The sequence below is a fragment of the Abrus precatorius genome, unplaced genomic scaffold (genome assembly GCF_003935025.1).
Source record: "Abrus precatorius isolate BTA unplaced genomic scaffold, Abrus_2018 Scaffold7, whole genome shotgun sequence".
Taxonomy (NCBI): domain Eukaryota; kingdom Viridiplantae; phylum Streptophyta; class Magnoliopsida; order Fabales; family Fabaceae; genus Abrus; species Abrus precatorius.
Window position 1 is genome coordinate 36,615,218 of NW_020874417.1, and position 27,080 is coordinate 36,642,297.

The 27,080-nt window shown below is 32.7% G+C and overlaps 6 protein-coding genes across 8 annotated transcripts; 4 read left to right on the plus strand and 2 right to left on the minus strand.

Annotated features, from left to right (window-relative positions):
• Nucleotides 1-701: 701 nt before the first annotated feature.
• Nucleotides 702-3,105, plus strand: LOC113871932 (aluminum-activated malate transporter 12-like). The gene is made up of 6 exons (XM_027509024.1): nucleotides 702-984; nucleotides 1,098-1,238; nucleotides 1,406-1,678; nucleotides 1,858-1,979; nucleotides 2,069-2,212; nucleotides 2,509-3,105. The coding sequence occupies exons 1-6, from the start codon at nucleotides 702-704 to the stop codon at nucleotides 3,103-3,105; spliced, it is 1,560 nt and encodes a 519-aa protein (XP_027364825.1).
• Nucleotides 3,106-5,525: 2,420 nt separating this feature from the next.
• On the plus strand, nucleotides 5,526-8,167 carry LOC113871933 (aluminum-activated malate transporter 12-like). Its single transcript, XM_027509025.1, has 6 exons — nucleotides 5,526-5,784; nucleotides 5,901-6,041; nucleotides 6,496-6,768; nucleotides 6,910-7,031; nucleotides 7,117-7,260; nucleotides 7,532-8,167. The coding sequence occupies exons 1-6, from the start codon at nucleotides 5,526-5,528 to the stop codon at nucleotides 8,165-8,167; spliced, it is 1,575 nt and encodes a 524-aa protein (XP_027364826.1).
• A 1,064-nt stretch (nucleotides 8,168-9,231) lies between these two features.
• LOC113872369 (2-alkenal reductase (NADP(+)-dependent)-like) lies at nucleotides 9,232-11,090 on the minus strand. 2 transcript variants are annotated; one of them, XM_027509874.1, is made up of 5 exons: nucleotides 10,781-11,090; nucleotides 10,436-10,613; nucleotides 10,123-10,289; nucleotides 9,956-10,038; nucleotides 9,232-9,742 (listed from the first exon to the last, which is right to left on the minus strand). In XM_027509874.1, exons 1-5 carry the CDS (start codon nucleotides 11,015-11,017, stop codon nucleotides 9,364-9,366), a joined length of 1,044 nt encoding a protein of 347 aa, XP_027365675.1. In that variant the 5' UTR covers nucleotides 11,018-11,090; the 3' UTR covers nucleotides 9,232-9,363. The 2 variants fall into 2 exon arrangements, with proteins under 2 accessions (XP_027365675.1, XP_027365676.1); XM_027509875.1 differs by having other exon boundaries at nucleotides 9,364-9,742; nucleotides 9,956-10,023; nucleotides 10,781-11,017.
• Nucleotides 11,091-12,249: 1,159 nt separating this feature from the next.
• LOC113872951 (nuclear speckle splicing regulatory protein 1-like) lies at nucleotides 12,250-14,905 on the minus strand. Its single transcript, XM_027510856.1, has 5 exons — nucleotides 14,790-14,905; nucleotides 14,392-14,561; nucleotides 14,157-14,279; nucleotides 13,100-13,318; nucleotides 12,250-12,874 (listed from the first exon to the last, which is right to left on the minus strand). The coding sequence occupies exons 2-5, from the start codon at nucleotides 14,542-14,544 to the stop codon at nucleotides 12,422-12,424; spliced, it is 948 nt and encodes a 315-aa protein (XP_027366657.1). The 5' UTR covers nucleotides 14,545-14,561; nucleotides 14,790-14,905; the 3' UTR covers nucleotides 12,250-12,421.
• Nucleotides 14,906-15,834: 929 nt separating this feature from the next.
• LOC113873026 (probable glutathione S-transferase) lies at nucleotides 15,835-17,058 on the plus strand. The gene is made up of 2 exons (XM_027510976.1): nucleotides 15,835-16,297; nucleotides 16,392-17,058. Exons 1-2 carry the CDS (start codon nucleotides 15,932-15,934, stop codon nucleotides 16,746-16,748), a joined length of 723 nt encoding a protein of 240 aa, XP_027366777.1. The 5' UTR covers nucleotides 15,835-15,931; the 3' UTR covers nucleotides 16,749-17,058.
• Nucleotides 17,059-19,173: 2,115 nt separating this feature from the next.
• LOC113872696 (probable protein arginine N-methyltransferase 6) lies at nucleotides 19,174-27,033 on the plus strand. 2 transcript variants are annotated; one of them, XM_027510446.1, is made up of 13 exons: nucleotides 19,174-19,511; nucleotides 19,893-19,958; nucleotides 20,043-20,111; nucleotides 20,729-20,764; nucleotides 21,306-21,371; nucleotides 22,350-22,418; nucleotides 22,932-23,009; nucleotides 23,240-23,318; nucleotides 23,654-23,748; nucleotides 25,297-25,381; nucleotides 25,845-26,047; nucleotides 26,643-26,761; nucleotides 26,856-27,033. In XM_027510446.1, exons 1-13 carry the CDS (start codon nucleotides 19,269-19,271, stop codon nucleotides 26,896-26,898), a joined length of 1,251 nt encoding a protein of 416 aa, XP_027366247.1. In that variant the 5' UTR covers nucleotides 19,174-19,268; the 3' UTR covers nucleotides 26,899-27,033. The 2 variants fall into 2 exon arrangements, with proteins under 2 accessions (XP_027366247.1, XP_027366248.1); XM_027510447.1 differs by lacking the exon at nucleotides 21,306-21,371.
• The last annotated feature ends 47 nt before the right edge of the window (nucleotides 27,034-27,080 follow it).

The window sequence follows — 27,080 nt, forward strand, 5'->3', positions numbered from 1 at the left end:
CCATAAGCAAGCAATAATCTTCACAAAATTGCTAGCAAACCAATTTTTTTTTCAGAATAAACGACAAGAAAGCATATATGAGAGTACAAAAAGTCATAAAATTGTCACATACATATAATGAATTACAACTACCAAGTTTTTGCTTGCAAGCGTGCTTATTCAAAGGCAGATATCAGCTATTGTCAACTTCAAAATTAACTCTAGCATTAGACCTGCTATATGATATGTCAGAATAACCGTCCAATTTAGCCTAAATAATTCTAATTGACAACAAACAAGTCAAGCAAAGGATAAAAGAAGGTACTACATAGTGTTGGATCCCCTATAAGAAGGTGCACCATGATGTCCCTGCTACAACAACCAAAGACAAAATTGCCTTTATTTATATATGTATGTATGCTTTTACCTCCTAAACAACAAGCTTTTGTAAGGCTAGTTTTCTCCACTCATTCTAAGAACCCGCGAAAGCTACCAACTTCACAGGGATTAGAGTTGGAATTGTCTTTATCCAGTTTTTGAATACCCCATCATCTAAGGAAACAATAAGTTTCCCTACTGTATTTAATACTCTTCCTTCCTTGTCACCTCGTGCATGCTTTTAAGCTAAACGTAACATAACCACACTTTTTCATAACCGAAACTGCTAAGGATTTTTTTACTCAAAAAACAAAGCTAATTCAAATTAAGGCTTGGAAGTTTCAATGGCTGAAACCAGCTATATTAGTAATAGAAACTCAAGCCATTGGATTTGGAAATATGTGACTAATGTTACTGATAGAGTGAAAAGACTTTCATCTTTGGCATGGAGAACAGCATGGAAAGTAGGTGAAGAGGATCCAAGAAGGGTGTTCCATTCTTTGAAAGTGGGTCTAGCTTTGACACTAGTTTCTTTGCTGTATCTAATAAAGCCATTGTTTGAAGGGATCGGCCAAAATGCTATGTCAGCTGTCTTGACTGTGGTAGTGGTGATGGAGTTTACTGTGGGTAAGGCTATTCTCATATAAGTGATAGTGACATTGTTTTGTTTTTAGATCATAGTCATATTTGAAGAATCTATATCCGTTTCATTTAATAATTATTTTGCTTATATATTTCAGGAGCAACATTAGGCAAAGGACTAAATAGAGGGTTGGGGACTTTGTTAGCAGGATCATTGGCATTTCTTATTGAGTATGTTGGGGATATCCCTGGTCGAACATTTCAAGCTGTTTTCATTGGTGCTTCAGTTTTTATTTTAGGTAAGTATGAGCACTTATTATGTCATAAAAGAAATCCAAGTATCTGTTTTTAGGATAAGGAAAGACACAATTGATACATATAAAGTTGTTGCCCATTAAACCTATTGTGAGTGGAGCATCCCAAATGTTTTTGCTGGGTCATTGTTTGATTTTTTTTTGGTTTGCAGGAACTGTAACTACTTATATAAGGTTCATCCCCCTTATCAAGAAAAATTATGACTATGGTGTTATGATATTCCTCTTGACTTTTAATTTGATAACTGTATCGAGTTTTCGTGTTGATAATGTGTGGGACATTGCAAAAGATCGCATAGCAACAATTGCCATAGGGGGTGGCCTATGTCTTGTAATGAGCCTAGTGGTCTTTCCAAATTGGTCAGGAGAAGACCTCCATAACTCCACCATAGCAAAACTCGAAGGCCTATCCTACTCAATAGAAGGTAATTAAGGTGAACTTTTAAGATATTATTTTTGGTTAGTGTTAAAAGAAGACATGAAGTCAGAGAAAACAAATAAACTGCTGAATACTATTTATTATGAATATACTAAAAAAATGTTACTATAGTTAGTTCAACTAGTGTCTTGGTCAACATCATTGATGGTCGAAAGAATCATGCAGCTTGTGTCACGAAATATTTCTGTGATTCTGAAAATCAAGAACCTCATGATGATTCATCCGAGGATCTGATTTACAAAGGTTACAAGGCTGTTTTAGATTCCAAAGCTAAAGATGAAACACTGGTATGTGCCCCTTGAGTAGCAAAGTTAAACACACTCGAAATTAGTGATTTTTGTGGCAGCGAAACTTACATGGATGTGCAATTAAACAGGCATTACAAGCAAGCTGGGAACCAAGATGCTCAAGATATTGGCACAGAATCCCATGGCGGCAATATGCGACAGTTGGAAATGCCCTTCGCCATTTTAGTTACACTGTTGTTGCACTACATGGGTGTCTTCTGTCTGAAATTCAGGTACTATATCTTAATCAACTAGTTTATAAAAAAAATAAAAATACACTTTCTAAGTTACAATGGATGATCGATACCATAAGAAAGTCTTTCTTGCAATATAATCTGCATACTACCCCATTTTGTCATGTGGGTCTGGTCTATCAATAAAAATTAAAAGGCCAAAACATAATCCTTTTGGCTAGCATGTTTGCAATAATTGGTTGGAATAACCCCCAATGTAAAAATATTAACTTTCTCATACTATGGTTATTTTCATAATATATTGATATATGCTTTCACCTTGTTCATTAACTAAGACACCAGGGTCAATTCGAGCCCTATACAAAGAATCTTGCATCAAACTTGCAGAAGAAGTGTCTAAAGCACTGAGGAAACTGGCCAACAGCATAAGGCACAAACGTCAATTCTCATCTCAAGCACTGTCTGATGATCTTAATGAAGCTCTACAAAATCTCAACAATGACTTGAAATCCCAACCCCAACTCTTTCTTGGCTCCAAGAAAGTTGGAACCAGTGAGAAAAAGCATGAAGAAGAAGATAGTAGAATCTCATTCTCAAGTGTTATGAGCGATTGTTCTTCAATTTTTGAAAGTAAATCCAAAGAGCTTTCTGGCGAGTTGTCAATGGAAGGACACAAGAAGGTTTTAAAGCCACTGCTAAGTAAGATTGCAATGACTAGCCTTCAGTTCTCGGAAGCACTACCATTTGCTGCTTTCACTTCTTTGCTTGTGGAGATGGTGGCAAAGCTGGATCATGTTATAGATGCAGTTGAACACTTGGGCAAATTGGCACGCTTTAGAGAGTTCAATGAGGATGATGATGAGATTGTTGTGACTTGTGAGAGGCCAAAAATGCATATAGCAAACAATGATTTGCCTTCTTATGGATTTTGATTAATTACAACATAAATAATCACTTTTTCAAATGAAGCATGCAATAAAAATTTATGAATAATATTTATGAAAAATGATAATTTTAATGATATTGATGCACTAGATCTTGTGATTTTAATGTAAGATTTTGTTTAGATAGACAATTTATTTAAGTATTTCGTTAATAGACTTTTTAAAATTATTACATATGCAAGAAATTTGGCGAAGAAATCTATTGAGATAAGTTGAGAATAATTTATTGAAATCATAATTTATTTTTTATAAGTTATTAATAATTCGTTCAGGTAAGTCCAAAACATATTATTTATAAGTTCTTATTATATATCAATGATACATACATTAAAGAAATGTATAATTAATCCACTAAATGCATTTTGGGAAGAGATTATTAAAAAAAAATTCTTTTAAAAATTTATTTTAAAAAACTACTAATTTTTCAAAATAAATTAATTAAATAGGCCATTATCTTATCTCACATAAATAGGCCATTAGCATGTTTGGAGTGATGTTAAATTTTCTTTTCCTTTATTTTGATGTTAGTTTTTGAGAGAGAAAAAAGATTTATGTGATGATAATTTTTGTTTGAACAATCTTTAAATAAGAGAAAGATTTTATACACTCTTAAATTTATATTTTTAAATTTTTCTAATTTTAAAAAAACTATTAACCATCTTTCTTTCTTTTTTTTGTTTTCTTCTTGCCTTTTAAAATTTTTCCTTATCTTTCTTTCTAAACTCTCCAATAAAAGCTTAAATTTTCAAATGTGAATCTAAAATGCAATTAACCTGATTTTATGGACTTTATTTTTGGGTCTGAAATTTTTTATGGACTTTCCAAACATGGACTATGTTTATCATCCCCACCTAAACGGGCCGTAACTGTGAGATGGGCCATTTAACTCAGGTCCTGATCACTTGACCAATCCCTTCGGCCCGTAGATTAAACATGGAGTAGCTTTATGTTAGAAATTAATAAACATTAACCTTTTTGTTATGAATCTACTGATCACACTGTTATTCTTTTTGTTCACCCGTAATTATTCATAGGATTATTATGTTCCAATGCATGATTAAATATAGAGTATTCGTGCCTAGCCACTATCAATTCAGTACTAGAGTGCCAATTACGGAGTTCATTTAGCATTCAGCGAAATTATATCTCACAAATTACAACTATTCTGATTAAGTAAATTTTCAGAAAACATAAAGGGATTAGAACACGTTCCTAAGCAACAATCACGATTAAACACACAAAAAAACATGTTTTATTTTTGTCGGACAAACACCTGAAGATGTGGTTTTTGTCGAGGTTAACTAACGGTGGGTAGAATTCCTAACTTCATTATTTGATGCGAAAATCAGTTAAAGCTTTTGAAGATCTTTTCCATTTTTTTATAAACCATTATGTTTGGCATTTCTTCCACACAACATAGTACCCTGATTCTCCAATTTTGATGCTTAATTAAAGAATGTATTAAGCTTTTAATGTTCTCAATAGCCACCGTATAAATTATAATTTATACCTTCTTTCTGTCAAAGATAAGCAGGTTAGGTTTGCTTTGATAAGTGACTAAGTTTTAACCTTAATCATCATGACTATCAATCTACCATTAACAAACTTATGTTTTTTGTCTCAGAAGAAACGACAACTTAGCTTATTTCAAAGCGCTAAAATTAAGTGGGATAAACTAGTCACATGCATACAAAGAATTACAACTGTACTTAGCAAGTCAAAAGCAGATATCAGCCATTGTCTTTCAAAATGAACCAACTTAGCACTAAGCCTGTGTTATCCCATGTTACCACTCCACGTTAGTCTAGACAATTCTATTTAACAATAAACAAGTATAAACATGTGCAGAATTAATTTTTGTACAATTGAAGACCCTTTTATATTTGTGTATTTTTAGAATATATGTATATAAAGAAGATTGAAAAAACTGAAGAGTGTATATTTAGAATGTGTATATGAAAAAATAACCAAAATATAAGGAAAAAAAATATAAATATTTATATACAATACTATATTTATTCAAAGCAAACAAAACTGCCCTTGTATTTTTATTATATAAGCTTCTGGACTGATCACCACCTTCACCAATATGATAATAACAGCTAGTTTTTGTGAGGTTGGTTTTCTCCACTGAACATTGACTCTAAGTACCTGTGAAAGCTACCACCTTCTATTTCTCTTTTATAAACACAAACGGCTGGAACTATCTCTACCCACTTTATAAATACTATTAGTCCCTATCATCAAGGGAAGAAGAAAAGAAAAGTTTCCCCACTGTTTCTAATACTTTTTCCTTGTCACCTTGTGCAAGCTTTTAAGCTAAACATAGCATACCCTTGATCATAACTGAAGCTTTTAATGAGTATCTTACTCAGAAATTAAAACTGATTCAGGCTTTGAAAGTTTCAATGGCTGAAACCAATGCTAATAGTAACACAAATATTTATAGTTTTGCTAAAAATGTGAAAAGATTTCCAGGTTTGGCAAGGAGGGAAACATGGAAGGTTGGCAAAGAGGATCCAAGAAGGGTGGTTCATTCTTTGAAAGTTGGCATGGCTTTGACACTAGTTTCTTTGCTGTATCTGATGGAGCCATTGTTCAAAGGGATAGGGAAAAATGCTATGTGGGCTGTCATGACTGTGGTTGTGGTGATGGAGTTCACTGTCGGTAGGCTATTCACTCTATATCAGTGTCGTTGTGTTGTTTTTAGATCATAGCCTCATATATCATAGGTATTGAAGGATCTGTTCTTTATCATTCTTTTGCTTTTGCTCTGATTGCAGGGGCAACATTATGCAAAGGACTAAATAGAGGATTGGGGACTCTGTTAGCAGGATCATTGGCATTTCTTATTGAGTATGTTGCAGATGCCCCTGGTCAGATTTTTCGAGCAGTTTTCATTGGTGTTGCAGTTTTTCTGTTAGGTAAGCATTTACTATTATGTCATGAAAGAAACTGGACTAGTAGCATAAAAGTAGTTAAATGTTTTTAGAGAATTATACCAAAATAGAGATAGCCCCTTCTATTGTTTTCAGTGGTTAATAAATTATCTTGTTTCTTTGTCCTAACCATTTATCCAAATAGTGCCATGCCACAAAAGTATCTGTTGAAAATTTAAGAGCAACTCAATTGATATGTAAAACTTGAGACTATCATGCAAAGTTTGATTTAGAATCACATGTCAAACGATACGAAGTATTACAAATCACATTGTCCATTTGAACCTGTCGTTCAAGTGGGAATGGTGTTAATATTTGGCCGATGCTTTTGTAATTTGAATTATCCTAAGGAGTAAAGAACTTCCAATCAAGTTTTCTGTTCTGTGACTGAGGTTTCCCAAACGTTTTGCTAAGTCATTTTTTGACTTTTGATTGGCAGGAGCTATAACTACTTATGTCAGGTTCATCCCCTATATCAAGAAGAATTATGACTATGGTGTCTTGATATTTCTCTTGACCTTTAATTTGATAACCGTATCAAGCTACCGCATTGATAATGTGTGGAACATTGCAAAAGATCGCATAGCCACCATTGCCATAGGCTGTGGTCTATGTCTTGTAATAAGCGTAGTGGTATTTCCAAACTGGTCAGGGGAAGACCTCCATAACTCCACCATTTCAAAGCTCGAAGGCTTAGCCAACTCTATAGAAGGTAATTAAGGTATACTTAAAGACAGAATGCCATTGCCAGGTCACTACTTTCTTATGTTAAAGAAAAGCACGGAAATTACAATTTATTAAATATGAAAAAGTTGCTTTGGTTCTATCATTGATGATGAAAAGAATCATGCAGTCTGTGTCAAGGAATATTTTTATGATTCTGAAAAACAAGCAACTCAAGAAGATTCATCCGAGGATCCCATTTACCAAGGTTACAAGGCTGTTTTAGATTCCAAAGCTAATGATGAAACACTGGTAAATGAGTGCTCCTTTCTAGTTAAGTTACAATATATCAGAAATGAGTGATTTATGATGCAAGTTCATACGTGGAATTAAACAGGCCTTACAAGCAAGCTGGGAGCCAAGATACCTAAGATATTGCCACAGAATCCCATGGCACCAATACGCAAGAGTGGGAGCTGCTCTTCGCCATCTTAGTTACACTGTTGTAGCATTACATGGATGTCTCCAGTCTGAAATTCAGGTACTAAATAAACTATTTTAGCAAAAGTTGAAAATATGATACAAAACAGACTATTCTTGTGACTAAAAGAGGTAGCAAATGTGCTTCTGCTTTCTTGACTTAACTTTTAACCTAATAGAAAAAATGTAAATAAAAACTTTATCATTCCCTCAAAAATGTTACTATATCTTTAAAACGTCCTGAAATCATAACTTTTAATTTAATGCTTATTATTATAATTTTATCATATATACCTTAAACTTTATTTATTTATTAATGTTTGATTCTTAAGACACCAAGGTTGATTCTTGCCGTATACAAGGACTCTTGCATCAAACTTGCAGAAGAAGTGTCTAAAGTACTTGGGGAACTAGCCAACAGCATAAGGAACAATCGTCAATTTTCCCCTCAAATATTATCTAATAATCTAAATGAAGCTTTACAAGACCTCGACAATGTCTTGAAATCCCAACCCCAACTTTTACTAGGCTCAAGGAATGGTCAAACCACCAACACCCCATCTCAAGGAGTTGCACATTCTGACCAAAAGCTTGAAGAGAACACTAGAATCTCATTACCAAGTGTTGAAAATGATGCATGTTCCCCGCGTGAATGTAAATCCAAAGAGCACTATCTTGAACATTCAAAGGAAGGACAAGAACACAAGAAGGTTTTAAGGCCACAACTGAGTAAGAACGTCATCACTAGCCTTGAGTTCTCAGAAGCACTGCCCTTTGCTGCTTTCACTTCTTTGCTTGTTGAAATGGTGGCAAAACTTGACCATGTTATGGATAAAGTTGAAGAATTGGGACGAATGGCACATTTTAGAAAGTTCAAAGATGATGATGAGATTGTTGTGACTTGTGAGAAACCAAAACTGAATATTAATATAGCTCAGAATGACTTGCCTTCTTATGGAGCAGAGTAGTTAGTAGAATCCATAGGGACTAGTGGACCATATTCTTCTTCTGCAGTTGGTGTATATCATCCATTGAGTTATAGTTATACGTACATAGATGCATGCATGTGTGTGCATGTGTAAAAGAACTTGATCTTTTTTTTCTTATGTGTAAAAGGAGTATCATCAAAGTGCAAAGTGGGTTCACTCAGTTTGTTACAGCTTGATTGCTTTGATTTAATGCGGTTCACATTAACTATGTTTCAACTTAGATCCATTACTAGCCTTTTGCGTAGGGAAGAGTAAGATATATACAATATCTGGGTATAAGATTTTAACTTGTATGAAAGATTACCACATGGGATTTATTCACTTTGAAGATCCGGAGAACTTGTATGAATTCTGATTTGTTAATGGGAAAAGGAAGGCGTATTATGTGGTTGAATCTTATGATTTAACTTTCTTCCACCAAAACTGGTGGAGAATAATTTAATTTAATATTTAATTAGCCTCATTGATGAATTTAAGATTTACAGCAACTTTAATATTGCTATTCTCTTTTTCTTTCTAGTTCCACTTAATGGAAAGAACAAACAATTACTAAGCAACTCTCAGGAAATCATTTCTTTCCAACACCTCGACCAGTGAAAGAGAGAAAGATAGTTAGATTTAAGTTGTTCTTAGTGTCCTTGTGAGGCACTTATGTTTTTTTTTATCAGAAATGATAAACAAATCTCACACGTGGCAAGAAATTGTTAACCTATCCTCAACAAGAAAACTTTCCTCCCACTTTTCTTGTGCATTTATGCAACCTTTTGAGATATTTATTTATAATATATAATTTTTGAAATGTGGAACTAATACTTATAGCATCATTTATTTGTTATTTTTTGGTCATGTTGACATATTTATTTAGGTTTCATCCTTCTGAATCAATTAATATTAAACATACCAATGTTAGCATTTATGATTATGAATTGAATTTCAAATCTATAAAGCATATTATTTATTGACATGACAATTTTTATATTATAAAAAATATTGCTACACAAATAATAATAATAATAATAATAATGATGATGTCATATTTTCAAAAACTAATCACTCAACAATATGGGTATATATGTCGTACCATTTCACACAAGATAGCAATCTGTTTATTACTCAAAGTATCAACAAGCTCTTATAAAGAGAGTTACAAACACAAATTCAAAACAGGGACTACATTATTCATGAGCTACTAAAACCACTTGTTTGCCACCACTACGGCCTGTGAACATTGCTTCTAGTGCAGCTGGCCCGTTCTCAAGTCCCTCAGCTATGTCTTCAACGTATGTTATCTTCCCTTCCCTAACATAAGGCAAAATAGTATCCAAGAATTTGGGATAAAGGTGATAATAATCATACACTATGAAGGCTTCTATTTTGATCTGCTTAAATACAATATCCACTAAGTTCTTGATGCCTTTAGGCTCATCAACATTATACTGAGAGATCATTCCAGCCACCACAATTCTACCCCTCCTTCTCATGTTAGAAAGGGCTGCCTCAAACATGTCTCCCCCAACATTGTCAAAGTATATGTCAATGCCTTCAGGGAAGTACCTAACAACAATAAAAAGCATTCAGAAACAAAGTTGCAAGAGTAGCCCTTTGGTTCATTTAAAAACAAATTCCTAACTTTAGTTGAGAAATTTTGATATTCTTATGATCTTCTTGAAGATCAATTGCTGTTTATAAGGACAAATAAAGTTAATTTTTGTCTCTGATATAATTTCATGTTTTGGATATGCTAAATGTCAATTATGTAGTACTCACTTCTTCAAAGTTGCATTCAGGTCTTGTTCTTCCTTGTAAGTAAAAGCACCATCAAACCCGAACTTTGTCTTCAAAATTTCAACCTTATTCCAATGAAAAACAGAACAGTTAATTAGGATTGTTGTTCAAACTAGAAAAATACAATAGTTGTTTCACACAATCTCTACCTTATCTTTACTTCCTGCACTTCCAACAACATAACATCCCATCAACTTTGCTAGTTGCCCAACAAGTTGACCAACTGCACCAAATGCTGAAGAGATAAACACATAATCTCCTTTCTTAGGGATCCCAACTTCATAGAAACCTGCATAAGCAGTCATACCAGGCATACCTGCAATTGAAAAGGTTCACAAATAGGTAACACCTTGTTAGTATTAACATACTGCTGTTAAAGAATTGCCATGCTGACCATGTAATGATGCATATATGATAAGACAACTCAAAGAAGAATAGTCTCAATTGAGTCAATTCATATACCAAGAAGTCCAGTATAATAGGAAAGAGGAACATCCTTATGCTCAATTTTGATGAGGCTATCAGTCATAGTTATAACACTGTACTCTTCCCATTTTGTGACTCCCCACACTAAGTCTCCTTTTTTGAAGTCTGGGTGTTTGGAATCCAACACTTTACATACTCCATACCCAATTATTGGCTGAAAAAAAAAGAAAATCAACCCCACAATATTAAATCTTAAAAAAAATTCAGACACATATTTCTTTCCTTCTATTAATTTAAAGTTCCTTACATATTTGATCACATAAAAGAAGTAAACGCAGACAGAAAAAAGACAACATGATTATATATAAAGCGTGTGCTTACTGAATCAGGAGAGAAGGAATAAAAGAGATTTTTTCTATCTGTTCTTTTGGATCCTCTCATGTATGGATCACAAGATAAATACAGGTTTTTAACCAGCACAGCATCTGAAGCCTCTGGAGGAAGTTGTAAGCTTATGGTAGAAGTGTGAAAATACATGTCTGCTTGTGTTGGATTACCAGTTATGTAACCTACAGCCAGAACCTGTTTGTTGCTTACTAGCTCTTCCACTTCTGCCATTTGTTTTGGATTTTGAATTGATCTTAATGTCCCTTCACTTCTCTTCTATGTTCCTAAATGTATGGTGATGTCTGAGGCTGCTTCTTTCGCTATGTATTTATAGGGAAGTATAAAGATTCAATCGAATGATGAGGTCAAAAAAGTGATTCTTCAATTTGGTCTATTCACAAGAAGTTCATGTAGACTTTGCTACTGACTTTTATGAAGCTGAGTATTACGTTTATATGTCAGTGCTCACGCCATGAGTATCTTGCTCATTCGTTGGTGATCACGATAGAGAATAGATAATGCATCATATTAAGAATTAAAAATAGTTTAATGTTGGATTCACTGGTTAATGCATCATTATAGTGTTTAGCAATTCGGGTGTTAAGTTAAAAAATTAAGACTAGAATTATATTATATTTTTTGAATAGTGTCACAATGCACTACTCTATAATTTCTAATGCACCTCCAACATGATTTTAAATTAAAACTTTTTATTTACTGATTCGTTAGACCCCTTAAAGAGTTAAGAATGTGCAAGGAACGTTAATAAGGTCAAAAAGAATTTTCTCAAATGAATAGGGTTGTCGACGGCATATGTCAGCACCAACTTCATTAATAATCAAAAAATTGAATTCAAAATCCTTTCAAAACCAGATTAGGCAAACAATTCCAATCAGATATGAAACAAGTTTAGATCTTCTGTTTTATGAGGTTTGGTTTTAGTGAATAAAGAGAGAACAATTCTAAGAAGATTCTAGTGATGCAAGAGTCTAACGGAAGAACCGTCAACTACTAATAATGTCTTTTGTTAGGCACTATTACATACAAGTACTACGCACGGGTGATATAAATTGTTTCAGTGACACTGAGAACCGGCATGCTAAGTTCGAGGAGGAAAAAGAACGTAAAATCATCAAATCTTAGTGAACTATATCCGTAGTCACTTGTTCCAAAAAGTCGAAATATCGAAGGAATTTGGAAAAGAAAAATCAGGTGTACAGTCTAGTAAAATAATAATCAAACCGTGTTTCAGAAATTCTCAATTGAGGAGTACCTAAAAGTTAGAAATTTGAAATGTTTCAGTGACATCCATGAAAAACAAATGTTAATAAAGTGAGAGGTCCTAATTCATGTTGTTTTATTGTTAATAAACAGCATGCTTCAATTATCAAACTAAACGAATTTACATTTGAAAAAGTTCATCATCAAATGAAGTGAATCGTTAAACGACACCAATAATAAGTACCGTAAAAATGAATTAGTTAAATATCATTAACACCGTGTATCAGTTCATTCTATGAATATTTTTACAGATAAAGCTCTTTAGCATTTAAGGTTACAAAACATGATGGATATTTAATCAAACCCGAAAAACTAGAGACCAAAAGAGACATCTGAAGAAAAGCAGGAAAATTTTCATTGTTCCTTCGCTTTCTTACGTGCCAGAAAGCGCTCTTTTGCTGCAGCCAGAGCATCTTGATTTCTTTTGTGATGATCGGGCTTTGGTTGAGAGGCTGATGGCTGTTCAGCTGAACTCTTTTCTTCAATGGAAGCCTCAGGATTTGGCTCTGTATCCAAGGGATTGAAACTTTTATTGGAAGGATTAGAACCTTCACCCTGATTCCCAATATTTTCTCTTGAAGACTCCACCGGTGAACTAGAGTTGCCCAATGAATGTTGCACTTCATCTGATGTACTAGTATGCTGATGCCGAATTGATGCATCGGGGCTCACTCCCTCGTGTGTCTCTGGAACTCTATGCTCAGCCCGATTTTCAGCTTTCCGGGCTCGAGCATCTTTTGCACCATAGGCAACATTTTTATCAAGGTTCGCATAAAAATCAAGCAAGAAGTCCTTCTTCTTTGTAACCTATGCAAATATTGAAATACAAAATGTCAGTAATTTTAAAATAGAGACAGGAATTAAACCGGAAACAAGCATGCCAATCAAATTAAAATAATATATACTAAAATGAGGGAAAAACAAAGGAAAACGCTAAGCTATTTAAAAATCTATTACCAATCTATGTTGACAACCATAAGAGATGAAAACATGGTAAATATTGCAGGAAAATTTTGAAAAATAGCAACATACATCGTCTCTTTCCTCTTGTAGTTCACGCAGCCGTTCTAACTCCATTTGTCTCTCTCGTTCAGCAAGCTTCTTTCTATATGCTTCTGTAATAAATTTGTCTTTGTCAGCAAACAGATGGTCATCTTTGCTTCTCTCTTTGGCAATCTTTTTCTCATAAACAATCTCGCGATACTGCTCTCGCTCTTTTGCTTTCTTAATCAGATTTTGGATATATTTTGGCTGCACCACAAAGATTACAGGTTGATGATTACCAATGCCATTTAGCAAATAACCCAAAATGAACAAATTTCAACACAAGCTCTCACAAAAGTAAAACAAGAAAATAAAATTAAATCAGAATATTAAAGAGAAATAAGCATAGGCTATTTGAACCCGCTATCGACCATTTTCACTATTCTAACGCTATTGACAATGAAGTTCCCACGCCTCAAGAAATAAGTTGTGTCCGTGCATGTCAGATACCAATACCCAGACCAACACTAACACCTTTATAAAGTACTCTTGGAAAGGTGGAAATACTAAATCTTAGTATTTCACAATCTTGATCCAATATAAAGATACTTTAACACATCAAAAATATTTTAATTACGTCCCCATAAGCTACCTGATTATCTACCTATCTATCATCTGTATATACACCTCCTTATAACTAGAATTTTTCTGTCAGTGTCATCTTCCTTTTCCTATTTTGTGTCACAACCCTACCAAACAACGATGATTTTGAAAATTTTTGCTATATAAAGAACATAGATCAGTAATGTTATGTTGAAGAGAACCCATCAGAAAATTATTTGATAGCAAAATATAAAAGGATTCGCTGTTATCTTAGTGCAAACAATGCCAAATTTTAAATAAATGTGGAAAATTTTATCAAAAAGAAAGATACAATGATGTATCTTCATGTTGCTGATCGGCAATTGCCAGAGTCATAATTATCAAGCAAGTCGGCAGAGACCCTTAGTTTCTCCATATCAGATTCTGTACTGAGTTACAAGCATAATGCAATGGCTGTTTGATTGTAATTAAAAAAGAAAATGAATTAGAACTGGGAGCATACCTTTCTCTCTTCGCGATCTTGTGCCAATGGAAGAGCAACTTTCTCTTTCATTTTGTCATAGACTCCATCATAATCAAATATGGATGGATCTTCCTCCAAGGCTTTCTTCTGCTGCTCCTCAACCTTAACAAGGAAAAACATAAAGGAATTTAAGATCATGACATAAACAAACAAAAACAATAGTCATAATAACAAACACCAAGCAAGCAATTACAAGGCAGCAAGGTCAACATACTTCCTTGAGTGTTTTATTCTTGCTAGCCTGAAGAACAATTTCTCTCTCAACATCATTCTCATCATCATCATTAAAGCCAAAAGGGGTGGCAAGGGAAGGCCTTGGAAGCTGCTTCTTCGGCTTCGCCCTAAGGTTCAAGCCATACTTGCTCATTTCACCGGGCTCCTTCACTGCAGTTTCAACACAAAGTCAAACATCTGTTATTAGTATCACTCAAATTTTACTTGTTTCATAGCAGCACGCTTAATCATTAGAAAAATACATTTAGAATAAAAATTCAAAAAAACTGGTAACACATGGATCAGAATATCAAAATTTTCAAGTAGCGGTAACAAAATTATTAATAATAAAAGTAACAAAATTAAAATCGTCTCTTCCACATTTGAAGAAGGAATTACCTCGGTTCGTTGATAACGTAGGGCTTGAAGAATCTCGTGTGCAAATCTCGTGATTTCTTCTGCCTTTGAGCAAGAACACGATATAAGAGAAAATCAAAAAACAGTCCCTTAATGAGATTCCGGCCCAAAAGTTTCATAATAGTGGGCTTGGGTCGGGTTGATTCGGATAGGGAATAAAACCCATATCCAGATTTTACATGCCATTATTTGCTAATATTTTTTTTACAAAATAGAAAATAATAATTTAAAAAATTGAGTGTGCAAGAGGTATCCTAATTAGTAAATTTCTACGGTGCCTTGAGAGAATATTCAATGTTATCTCATATATGATAATTTTATATTAAATATATATATTAGACATTAAAATTAGTGGTATACTTAAAAATATATAAATGTTTTTTTAATTTTTAAAATATTAAAAAAAGTAAAACTATCCATTCAACTAAAATATAAAATACTTTCTCAAGTTGTTTAACTATCATTACAAATGTTAGAATATATTATCTTATTAAAAAGGGTATAAAGAAGATAACAATTTTTAACACAAGATTTTAAAAAAGAGCAAGGACAAATAAAAGTGGATTAATTTTGATTCACTTGATGAATTTTTTTATCAGATTGTAGTGTAGACGGCTAAAAAGAAATGAGACAAGGAATTAAATTTAATGAAGAAAGATGTAAATATTCATATACTACTAAATAAAAATATATTTGTTATAATTTTAAATTTTAATATATTTTATATTAAATTAAATTTAGATTACTTCAATAGAAAAATATCTTTAATTTGATACTGTATGGTAAATTTTAAAATAAATTAAAACAAAAATAATATTTATAAAGAATAAACTTTGCTCAAAATTAAATATCAACAAAAGAAATTATGTGAAATAGTAAGAAAAAAACCTGAAAATTTGTCATTTAAAAATAAGGACTCAGATCTAGTACATAGAGATAAATAGAAATAGATTATATTGAGTTTTAAAAAATATATGATTAACCTTGTTTTTAAATACCAAGTAAAGAGAGAAGGGGAAGAAGAAAAATTTGTAGCGACAATTGATAAGTTCAATGAATGGAGAACATTATCGGAGACCCAATTGGGAAGCTTTGGAATCGTCGCCAACTTTGACTGTGAAAAGATGAATCTCATTATAAAAGTTGCATCTTGCACCTTGTCCATTGCAAACAGAGTAACCATGGGAGATGTGAAACTACTAGGATTTTGGTCTAGCCCTTTTGTTCATAGAGTGATATGGGCTTTGAAGATCAAAGGCATTAGCTATGAGTACATAGAGCAAGAGAGGTATAACAAAAGTCAGCTACTTCTGCAATCCAATCCAGTTTACAAGAAAGTTCCTGTGCTTATTCATGGAGGCAAACCCATTGCAGAGTCTCTTGTCATTCTTGAATACATTGAAGAAACATGGCCAGATAACCCATTGCTTCCAAAAGACAACCATGAGAAAGCCTTAGCTCGATTTTGGATTAAATTTGGAGAGGATTCGGTAACCTTTATGTATTTTCTTTCTATTTGACAATTAATATATTAGATCACTCTCCAAACTTTTTGAATGGGTTTGTGTTGGTTTGGTTTTCTAGATTGCTTCTATTACTGATCTGTTTCTCCGACCCTCTAAAGATGAACAAGAAAGAGCAAGTGCAGTGAAAAAAGCAAAAGAAGCTATTGCTGTGATGGAAGAGCAAGGTCTAGGGGACAAGAAGTTCTTTGGAGGCAACAATATTGGATTGGTGGACTTGGCATATGGATGCCTTAGTCATTGGTTAGAAGGATTGGAGCAGATTGTGGGGCTGAAACTGATTGAGCCAAACGAATTTCCCAGGTTGCATGCATGGATTCAAAATTTTAAACAAGTTCCTGTGATTAAAGAAAACCTTCCTGATTATGAGAAACTTCTGCTCCATCTTGAAAGGCGCAGGCAAGAATATATTACTTAGTATCACAATAAGTAAGTCATAGTATTGCTTTTGATACAGTTTCAGTTCATCTAAACTTTTAGAGAAGTTTTCATAAAATAAAATCAGTACTGAATTAAGTTTCATTGTATGGTTTTGCAAGTATTATAAAGACAATTTTATTGTAGATTTTGCAAGTGCTATGAAGTCAGTTCTATCAAACTAGATAAGTGGCTGGTAGTGAAGAAACATGGGTCACTAGGCTAAGCTATGATATTGATTAGTGTTAGTTTAAATGTTCAAGTTACATCTCACTATCAGAGTACTTTTTAATACATATTTTATTATTGACTAAAATTATATGCATCTTTTTTTTTCTAAATTAATAATTTTATAATTTTAAAGAAATTTTAATTAATAATAAAACATGTAGAATGTATACAAAAGAATACGTTGTTACCATTAAATGATATAAATATAAGCAAGCGAATTAAAGAAAACTAAAGTGTTAATTTCATAATACAAGATGGTAAATTAAGGAACTGAAATCATTGAGGTTCAAAACCTGATACTCTTAAAAGAAAAAAGAGCACCTCTTTCCTAGTCCAAAATTTCATATTTGTTAATTATTTCTGGCATGCTTACTTTAGAATTTTTATACATACAGTGGATAACATGAATGTAATGAAAGAAAAATGTTTCTTGAACTTTTATCCTTTTGATGATTATTTGTAACTAAGAGACTTTAAAATAAGTACAATTATTTATTCTTCTTTTAGCTTAACTTTTTAATTATACTTTGGTCCCTCATAATATTCAAAAATAATTTTCTTTTAAAATATATTGTAATTTTTATTTTAATTTCTATATTTTTTATTTTAATTTTTACACTTTAAAAATTTACTAATTTTGACACGTCTTATTAATGTATTTTTATTAAAAAAAATCACATAAGATGTAATATAAAAATAATCTAAAAATAATTAAATAATAATATTAATAATTTTTTAAAATATAAAAATTAAACCAATAAATGTTAGTTTAAGCGGCTCAGAATTGATTAAGAAATGTCTCAAGTTTAAATTATTGTATATGAAAAAAAAAATTAATAATAAATTTACTCACCATATTCAGATATGCTACTCAGATCAAATTCAAGTTAAATTGATGAAAAAAAAAATTGTAAGAATTAAAATATTTTTAAAATTAAAATATAATGTATTTTAAAGGACCAAAATATATTTAATGGTTACTTCTGATTTTTATAGACATACCCATTAGTATTAAATTTAATAAATTAATTTTTTTAATTATATTTATTACATTTTTTCAATGTTTACTTGTACAGAAAAAGAATTCAAAATAAAGGCTTCCTATATTTTTAACTTTAACTTTTTGTTATCTTTGATTTTATAATAATTGTTGTCACCTTGAAAATGTTTAAAGAAAAAAGAGAGGTAAGACCCATCCTTAATGTGAGATCTATCGATTGAAGTTTGTTATTTTTAATAGTTGGATGTTTAAACATGAGACCAATTAAATAAAATTCATTTTATTTCTACCATATTTACTTTGGATGTTTACAAAAGTACTCAATAACATGAATTTCAACACAATATTTGTTTCTTAAGCTTATTCCATTATATTGTGTTTATCTATACAATAATTCAAAATAAACTCAATAATTTATTATATTTATAATTAATTTTATATATTACCTTATAGTTCCTTTAAAAGAGAAAAACTATTATATATATATATATATATATATATAGAAAGAGTTAAGACTTATTTTGAATGTGGGCCCTACCTAAACAAAATTACCTTAGCTTACTTTGGATTCTTACAAACACAGGTATATCCATTATCATGAAAAGAATATAACAAAACCGTTTCATAAATTTATTTTATTTTTATGCTTATTAGTATAATAAATATTTCAAAACAAATGCTTACTTGCTTAATTATTTCACTCTTTTTATATATTTTTTAAAAAGCACAATTAATATTATGATCCTAAAAATGTTTTAAAAAATAAAATTAAAAATAATCTCAAATAAATTATTACAACCTTAATTAAAAACAATGAGACTTATCTTCAATATAAAACCTACTAAAAAAAACTCACATTCTTAATTTGAAATATTTTTTAACATTTACAATAGTAAAGTAAAAATGTTAAACTTATCTATTCTTTTAATCCTTATTTGTACGAAAATAAACAAGTAGCCTTAATTTTATCTCTTTCTTTTTTTCGAAAAAGATGTTCATTTATCAATAATTTAATAATTTTAAAACATAAAAAATTTAAATGAATTTTATTTCTTATTTAAAATTAAAAAAATGAATACAATATATAGATTTGTTCTTATTATGTTATCAGTGTGGTCTTTAAATAGTTTGAAGTAGGGAACCATAATTAAGAAGAAACCTTCAAAAAAGAAAAGTAGCAGAAGAGAAGGGTCCGTTTAACTGAACGCCGGAGAAGACTCAATTCTTGTACCTCATTCTTATCTGTAACTGCCACCGTCGATTCTGTTACGGTGAAGTAACCGCCACCAAATGCAGCAGCCTGGGGAGCAGAGCGACGTGCCATTCAGAAGGATTCCACCGAAGCCGCGCCGACAGCGTCGCCTCAGGCGATGGAGCTTCGGTTCGCGTGCTGCCTCTAGGGTTTACGAGCTTCAGCCTCGTGAAGAAATGCAGCAAAATGCCTTGCAAACGCGGGTGACTAGAATAACTGACTTGGACAGAGCCTATTTCGACTGTTACGCTCACATTGGCGTCCACGAAGAGATGATAAAGGTCTTCTTTCTCAATTTCAACGTTTCCTCTTCCATTCTCTCGCTCTTTTTCTCTCACTCTCTCTCTCTCTTCCACGGTTTCATCATTCTTCATACAATCCTGAACTTGATGAAACACCAGATTGTGGTTTCTTGCATTTTCTTTACAGGATATGTTTGACATCTAAGTTTCTTTTTCTTTTTTTCATTAATTAAAAAATTATATTATATTTATAAAAATAAAAATTATATTTTAAAAATTGATAATTAGAAATAAACATTTCCTTGCATGTCCTTCCCTTCTCTTTATGATGCGTTTTCAAGATTCTTTTCAACGTATAATGAATGCTGATATCACGTTTTCTTGTTTTTTTATTCCTTTCTTGCCCCTTGCTTGGTACAGGATCGTGTGCGGACTGATGCATATAAGAATGCAATAATGCATCATAAAGATTTTATTAAAAACAAAGTGAGTTAGCTAACTTCAAGTTTTTTTTTTTTTTTTTTTTTTGCTATATTTTTCTCCCTAAAGGGTTGTCTCGTTCGCATTCAGGTTGTACTTGATGTTGGATGTGGTACAGGGATCCTTTCTATATTTTGTGCTCAGGCTGGTGCCAAGCGGGTAGGCTCTCTCAATTTCACGTAAATATTTTTATTTAGTTGACATTTTGATTATTGATTGTTTTTCTCTCTTCTCCATATGTTTTTTTTAACTAATATTTCAAAACTTTTGTTGTTTTAAAAATTAAAGATTAATAGTCGAATTTTTTTTTTAACTATATCCTTATTTAATATTATTGAAAATTACTTCAACTAATAATATAATTATATTTCTTATTTTTCACCTCTCTCTCTCTCTTTTTACCTATCAAATAATGGGTTTGAGAGAAGTTGAAGAACAATAAATGAAATGACTAGAGAGTAAACGAGGCTATTTTTGTCAAAATGTAATAAAACTATACACCAACTAAAATTTCTTAACTTATGTGCATAACTTTGAACAGCAAAAGATGTGAAACGGAGAGAGTATTTTACAAAAATAAAACTGTAAAAGCAAAGTTAGTTCGTATTAACAGAGACAACTTCTTGATTTCTTTCCTCACATGTCGTAAAAATTGCACTTTGATTTGAGTACTTAAAAATTGCAGCTGTTGCCTCATAATCTTTGGAGTTAAATCTTTCTATTACTTTATGTTTTGACATTTGGCATGCATGACATTGTGAAATATTGTCTTGCAGGTGTATGCAGTTGAAGCAAGTAGCATTGCCCTGCAGGTAATTGTCCAAGATCATAGTTCTCATTGGTCATAGTGGCTATGTAATTAATCAGTGTTTTGTTATAGCAATGTGCTCTTCACTTTTTTCTTTAAACTATGTACATACATCGTCAAAAACCAACTCTCCGTAAATCTTAAGCCATTAGGTGAATGCAGAAGTATGGTTTTGTATCTTTTTCATGCCCCTTTCTTGCAAGAAGAACCCTTGGGCTTAAAGTGTGGACAATGCTCAGGTCCACTATACCTTGTGCTGAAAATTAACTATGTTTAGAAGAATGTGGGCTGCAAATATCAGGACTCCTAAGTCCTAACTACACAGTGTTAAAGGTTGTAATACCATGTCAAAGGACAACACTCCTAAAAGCTTAAACTTTAATGGTGGATGCCAACGGTTTATTTTATATCCCTAACAAACATTTTTGTCATTACGAGTTAAAACATATCTTTGTCATGTAACCAATCGATCTATGCTCTTTATAGTAGCACTTTTGAGTTTGAGTTCTTGGGTTCAATTGACTTTTTTTCCTTTCTGCAAGCAGGCAAGAAGGGTTGTTGAAGCTAATAATCTTTCAAATGTTATCATGGTATTGCATGGACTAGTTGAGGTAGGTTACTCTGACCAATATATTTTTAACCTCTGATTGCAATAATTTTCAATTTTCTATTATGATGGTATTGAGTTGTTGTTGAAAAAATAGAATGACCACACCATCTTGTTATGTGATCCAAAATTATATGGCAAGTATTTTTTCACCCTGTGAATTAGATTATTAGATTTGATATTCAAATGACAGTGTAATGAGTCCTCATCCTACATCTCCAATCCATATGAATCTAGAAAAAGCATAATGGCCACTGGGTGAATCTACATCAAAAGAAATAAGACGACTCTTTTGGGTGTCAATGTCCTTGCATGTATGCAAGGTGTGTGAGCATAGTAGATGTTCTTGTTACCACTTTCTTTGTGAGTTTGGATTGGTAGTTTTAATAGAAAAGGTAAGCTAAGCAGACGGAAAAGGAAGAAACTAGAATACAGAGAGACAATTGTGGATAACTGAGCTGGATGTCAATGCCATTCTTCACTAATTTTCTATCAGGAATAACAGGTCCTGGAATAAATGGAAGGTTTGTTCAATTCTATAATAGTAGAGAAATCAGACTGGAATTCCCTGTTTCATTGTTTAACAGGATGCATCCACCTGTCACTTTATCTTCTCTTTCCTCTCTAATCAAATTTCTCCCCGACAATTATGATTTTTGTTCAATTTATATATTGTTTTCTGATCAACTTGTCAATGCCATTCTTCACTAATTTTCTATCAGGAATAACAGGTCCTGGAATAAATGGAAGGTTTGTTCAATTCTATAATAGTAGAGAAATCAGACTGGAATTCCCTGTTTCATTGTTTAACAGGATGCATCCACCTGTCACTTTATCTTCTCTTTCCTCTCTAATCAAATTTCTCCCCGACAATTATGATTTTTGTTCAATTTATATATTGTTTTCTGATCAACTTGTATATTTTCTTAATAGTAACTAGATGTTTATTTTTCACATATTTACTTTGTTGTGGTGTCTGCAGGATGCTGAAATCAAGGAAAAGGTCGATGTTATAATTTCAGAATGGATGGGCTATATGCTTGTATATGAGGTGCTTATTAGAATTCTTGTGGTTGACTGATTAAATACATATTTTTTATAGTTCAACATTGAAACACATTATTATAAAACTAGCGGCAAAAAGCCAGATAAATTAGCTCTGGAAGGGTAAAAATGATGGTTTAAATATTTAAATGAATTGAAATTAAAAAAAGTATATCAGCTCTAGGTAGAAAAAAGAAAAATATTTAGAAAGACGTAGAAATCTGTTCTGTATTTACAAACTTTTATGTGAAAAGGACGTCTCATAAAGCAACTTCCTTTTTCACTAAAGCAAATTAGAAAGCAAGCATCAATATAATGAAACCCTCAAATCCTGTTGAACATTGGCTAAGCAATAGACAGACAACTCAGTGTCATTATTGTCATAAAAATATTTTGAAGTGCAAAAATGACATGACCCTTGTTTATTTGTTGAGGTGAAATGACCTTTAGTTTTCCTGCCTTTTACAGTACATTTGCCTTTATAATTTATATTGGTTTGAATACTTGCCTTTACTTGTAGAGCATGCTTGGAAGTGTTATTACTGCCAGAGATCGATGGCTCAAACCTGGAGGTCTGATTCTTCCTTCAAATGCAAGGGTATATTTATTTATTTTCTACAAAAAGATAGATATATAGTAAATTTCCTTTGCAGTTGTTTCGTCAGATTAGGCTTACCAAAGTCTAATTTTTAACTTTTAATTTGAGTTAATTTTGTTAATTGTATTTAACATGAAGCCTTTGTTTGAATGTGAGGGGGGACTTATCAGTTGCTTGATTCAATACATCTTGTACAATATAAACTGATCTCTTAGTATTCTCCTTTGTAGTTGTACATGGCTCCTTTTACCCATACCAAAAGATACCATGAAAGTGTTGACTTCTGGCGCAATGTTTATGGAATTGATAGTGAGTACGCTACTTGGTATTTAGTTTTGTAGATGTCCATATTTATGTTGTACTTCATAATGATTATAATTATAATGTAATAAAATGCTTTAGAAATCAGTACTACACTATCTTATTTGTCTTGCAACATTTCATTTAATATAGACTAATGGTTTCTCTGCAGCTTCCCTTTTTTTAACAAGCTTTATTGATTCCAGTGGAACGTCATAAAACATTTTTAATTCTCTTGTTAGATTTTTTTACTTTTTAAACATGTTTCCCATGAAATTATACAATTGATCTGCATTGATACCGTTGGCAAACTTAGCATAGCTTAATACTGATTTTTGTTGCAGTGTCTGCCTTGCTACCATTAGCAAAACAGGGTGAGTTTGAAGAACCTTCTGTCGAGACAATTACTGGTGAAAATGTTTTGACATCGCCACGTACAGTGAGTCGACTGGTGTTACTGCTATTGTTTCATTTCTTTACTTCACTTTGCAACTCTCCGATGCTGAAGTGTACTTAGTTCCACGACTATACACATACTGTTATGTGCTTGTAGTTTGGTATGAAATTTAGTTCTGGAATAGGATAAGAAAGTTGGTTAACTTATGCAATATAGAGGGTCCGCTTCACATATTCCATCAAGAGTGCTCCTCTAGTACTCATTTCATAAACCTACTGTACTTCTTTAGAGCTGAGTGTTCCTCCAACTCAATTATCAGATATTCTCTAAATAAACAAAACTCAATTTCATATAATAATCAAGAGTCCCAGAACCAACTGCCAGAGTAAACCAGTTCAGTGAAGGTGATTGGTTGGTGATCTAGATGCAAGGAACAACTATTTAAGATGACAGCTTACATGCCACCACAGGAGGTTGAGACGCAATGCAAGTGGAGTTTTCAGATGGAAGAAAATTGGAGCATGTGGGTGTGTCCTAAGGCTGCTAGACCTGAGATTTTAGTGTAGTCCAGCTGACAACAACCAAGATGGTGTTCGTTTTGGCTAAAAAGTCACCAGAAAATCTTTCAGTGGGAGTGAGGGTGGCTAGAAATTGTCTAAAACATGCCACTAAATGCACGATGGTAGATATTGGAATCCATAGATAAACGTGTGATAAAAAAGTGTCTGAATCATGCCAGTAAAATGTGTAGTGGAGGAGATCAAAACATAGGGAGAAACACAAAGGCTTGGAAATGTATGAAACATGCCAATAAAATGCTAGATGGAGATCAGAACATGAAGAGAAGCACAGGTGTTAGGGCACATTGGAGATGTTACAACAATGGATGAAACCAATGAAAGAGTTGTGATGAACGAAGAACATGACTGAGGATTGCTGAAAGGAGGATACAATCATACAACAGTGGTTACCAGACATTGGAGAAGGAACATTGGCGAGAGAAACAATTGATTAAAGAAACATGAAAATAAAGTACTTATTCAACAGGAAACTTGATAGCAGAGTAGTATAGGATAGATTACAAAATATGATATCACTTTGATACCATGATGAAATCACAGTGTTTTAGGTATAGAAGGAGGAAAGAGGGAGAGGAGGAAAAAGAGAGAAGAGACATCAAATATTTTCTTGAATATTTTAATGTGATGATATATTCATAAATCCTACAGTACAAACTCTGAATTATACTAATTGAATTCCTGACTTAATACATGACAAAGCACAAGTTAAGGGAATATGTTATTGAGGAAGTAAGAATATTAATCTTAAATGATACTCTTAGGATACATATGATCTTTGTATTTATACTTCCAAGTTCATGTATATATATATATATGCTGTGTGGCTTAACGCACATTTTACTGCATGCCTCTCATCTCTCTTTCAGCAGATAAGAATGTCTTATTTGTAGGACTCTAAATCATAAGTTTATGTTTGTGTTTGTATGTATATATATATATGTTTATTTCTACATGAGTTGTGTGATGATAATCCAATGTCATTTTGAAGTAGTGATAATATATATTACAGGTGAAATATGTCAACTGTTACTCTATTACCATTCCTGAGCTAAAATGCATAACGACAAGGTTTAAGTTCAACTCATTGGTGAAAGGTAATTTTCTTATGTTGTCCCTTCCACTTTATATATGTATTTACTTATGAGTCTTTCTGCTAAAATTTCTGTTTACAGCTAATGTGCCACTGCCACTAACCCCCTTGTTCAGATAAATGATGCTAATTTTTTCTCTTCTTGCTTGCTCGTTCAAATTCTGTGGGTCCATTCCTAATTTCCTTGTTGGGATTCACTTTAAACATCTACATAATTTATTCAAGATGTGCATACACTTAATCATAATCTTATCTATGGATTTTTCTATTGTTATAACTTCTCAGTTCTCACTTTACTCTATGAAGTGAATCCTTGCCTTTAAAGAATTCAAATCCTTTTGTTCACTACTCAGCTCAAATAATTTTCGTTTTAGATTCTCTCTACCAATTTACTAAATAATTCATCTGCATTTGATGATTTCCTGTAATATCTGTATTTATTAATACATATTTTCTGTTTTTTCCAGCACCACTACATGGTTTTGCATTTTGGTTTGAAGTTGAATTTGATTCGCCAGCACCAGTGCTATCACCAATGCCAATCAATTTTCTGTTACCAGCTTCATCTGTTGACAATGATCCAGTGGACGGTAGTCAGGGGGAAAAGTGTAGAAACCGAAAGCTGCTCCTGTCAACTGCACCTGAAGACCCGCCAACACACTGGCAACAGGTGAAGTATATATTTTCAATTTACAATTCCAATATGCAGTCCTAGTTTAATTGTTTAGAGTGGTGCACATTCAATTTTTTTTATCTGTGGTTATCTTAAGCATATTTGAAGACAATTGCATTCAATATCTAAAAACTGGTTTCTCTTTGTAAATAATGGGTGATGGATGAGGAGTTCCGACGTGGAGTGTTGCTTATAAGTTTGTGCCGCACTATGGTAACCAGTGCTTCTGGCACCATGGTATCTCTTATTAAACTACAAATATATTTTACAAAAAATATTCTGTATGGTTTTACCCACTTCATTAGGAGGGTGAGTAGCATAATTTCAATCATGATTTGTCTTCTGCCTGGAGGGGGAGGGGGGTCAGCAATTGAGTTTGGCATGATTTTAAAATAACTTTCTAGAGAAAAGGAAATTGAGGTGGACCCTGAATCAGGTTGGCATTTATTCCTTCAGTGCTTATTTTGCTTGGTCTACTGCTAGGTTAACATTTATTATGGTTATTCAACTGTGCTGGACTACTGGTATCCATTTTGAATGTCTATACTATCATCACATGCTCGAACCTTGATGTAGTTATTGTGTTTTGCAGACCTTGATATACTTTTATGATCCAATAGAGCTTGAACAAGATCAACTTATTGAAGGAATGGTGGCACTGTCACAAAGCCAAGAACATGCCCGGTTTATAAATATTCACCTTGAATATACGTGAGTCTGGACAGCCTCTTTCACCATAATGCACCTTCAGGGTCATTTCTTATTGTAAGCTTTTGGACTCTGACATTGTTTCCTGCCATTGCAGTTCAGAAGGTCGATCCCATGTGAAAGAGACCACTATGAGATGATCAAGTAGTTTTCAATTGTCTTGTGGGTGAAGATCTCAATCTCATCCAGGTGAATATTGTGTCTATTCTCACTTCGTTTCCTCAACAGAACTGAGATAACAAAAACCCGCTTAGCCTTACATGCTAGATTACTCTGAAGCAACTGACGAGCTGATTGGCTCAACCAATTGAAATTTTGTTGT